At 40.8% G+C, this 2,076-nt stretch overlaps 1 protein-coding gene across 1 annotated transcript in view; it reads right to left on the reverse strand.

Moving 5' to 3' along the window:
- The window catches only part of LOC118327531 (malate dehydrogenase, cytoplasmic-like), a gene marked incomplete in the record, with an annotated part of 5,910 nt that overhangs the window by 881 nt on the left and 2,953 nt on the right, over positions 1-2,076 (reverse strand). The window contains 2 exon segments of the mRNA XM_035660922.1: positions 1-84; positions 923-1,098. Of these exon segments, the coding sequence (XP_035516815.1) occupies positions 1-84; positions 923-1,098 (260 nt within the window).

Genomic DNA, 2,076 nt, shown 5'->3' on the forward strand with positions numbered 1-2,076 from the left:
GGAGAAGTTCTCTTTGGGGATGGAAGGAGCAGACTTGGAGGCGATCAGACAGTTGGTGTTGGCCGGGTTTCCAACCACCAGAACCTGAAACTCAAACACGTCTCCGTCAGCGACAAAGTCTGAGAAACGTCCAACAACTGACAACCAGTGAGCGTTAGATATCGTCCATGAAGTTTAGGTTTAAATCATTTTGCTCTAAAAAAGGTTCTGACAAGAAAACAGGAAGAGGAAGAGATCCCGACGAAAACATGAAGTTTAAAAAGGTTCAGAAAAGCTCGAAACTCCAGTTTTATTAGTCAAATAATGTAAAATAACCTTTAATTTCCCACCATGTTTCATTCATTATGTTATTAATATTGTTTTAACCACATTCATTTTATTCCACCTCACTTTAATTGTCTGGTTTTATTTTCCATCCGTTGTTTTGTGCTTTTTTAATAAAGTTATATTGTTAAAATGCACATAAAAGATGTTTCACTGCAGGAATCTGACGTTTGCCATCAGGTGAAAAACAACAATACCACAGATTATCACAGCGAGGGAAATGGAGCTGTTATTACAGCCCGATGAGATTCGCTTTAAACCGAGCTGAACCACAGAACCAGAGCTGATCTGCAGTCAGAACCTCCTCGTGCTGCTGCTCGTCTTCCTCATTGTTCCCAGAAAGAGAGCGGAGGTTTAAATACACCAAACTCACTAATAAACAACAGAAGAACATATTTTACGTCTAAACTGACTTTTCTTTGGTAGTTTTTGGATTATTTCACAGAATAAAGACCCGGCAGCAGTTAAAGGGCCTCACAGGGTTCAACGTCACTTTCTTTACTTGCTTTAGTTCGTGCTAACTGCAAACACACAGAGGAACTTTGATCGCTGTGCGTCAGAGAACCACTGCCCCCCCACTCGAACCCGGAGGCGTCACCTTCACGGTCTTCTTGGCGTACTTGTCCAGAGCGGCCCCCTGGGTCTTGAAGATGGCCACGTTAGCCTTCAGCAGGTCCTTCCTCTCCATGCCCTCCTTCCTCGGCATGGAGCCCACCAGGATGGCAGCGTCGATGTCCTTGAAGCCGACCTCCACCTTGTCTGTGGGGATCACCTCTGTGGGGGGGTAAAGTCACATTACTTTACCCTTCGTAAAGTTACTCAGATATTTGCTGAGCTACCAACCACATTTTAAAGATGGTTAAAAGATAAAAAAAGCATCGTGCACGTCCACTGTTAGTTAGTTACTCTGATATCTAAGTACAGGACAAGGAGGAAGTTGACCGAGGGTTTTTCAAAGTAAAAACATTTACACGCAGAAAACAACAACTGTAATGTTAGAACAACAAATACATTTAATTTATTTACTAAATCTAAGATTGTTTGTTTGTTTAATTCACAAAAATGACAGAACAATTAAACCTGAATATCTTTAAGATTATTTATATTATTAACAGATTATTGAAGCTCAATATGTTTTAGTAGGAAAAATGTAAAGATATTTATTTTTGATTAAAAGTTTTAGACAGTTTTATTTAGTTAAAGTTCTTATTAAATGAAATAAAAAGGTTTCATAGAAGAACATAAAGTCTAAATTAATATTGTATCAGCACTCGTTTATTACAACTACAGAAACTCTTTAATGATTATTAATTATTAGTTTTTGCTCTACTCTTTCATAAAACAGATCATTTATTGATCTTGATTACCAAGCAGTAGAACTGATATGTTATCTGTACAGTTAACAGTCTGCCCCTCCAGAGAACCTATTGATAAGGTATTGGTACTGATAAGGCTCTTCTGCGCCCTTTGACCTCCTCTGTTGTCTTCCTGTCGTTCTTTCACATCCTCTTTATTTCAAAGCTCTGTTCCTCCCTGATACGGTCCTGCTGCCTCAGGCCGATCCTACCGATAACTTCTGCTCTGTTTATTAGAGGGGGGGCTGCTATCACACTGGACTTCGGTTCAGGGTTCATTGTTGTCCCACCACTGCTCTGATTGGCTGCTGTGGAGGCCCAACCGCCGGCCAATCAGAGGCCTCCTTTTAGAGCCTCCTTCCTCCTCCTCCCCTCAGCAGACAGACAGGCAGACAGA

This window comes from Morone saxatilis, unplaced genomic scaffold (genome assembly GCF_004916995.1).
Source record: "Morone saxatilis isolate NCDOM2014 unplaced genomic scaffold, NCSU_SB_2.0 Contig17, whole genome shotgun sequence".
Classification (NCBI taxonomy): domain Eukaryota; kingdom Metazoa; phylum Chordata; class Actinopteri; family Moronidae; genus Morone; species Morone saxatilis.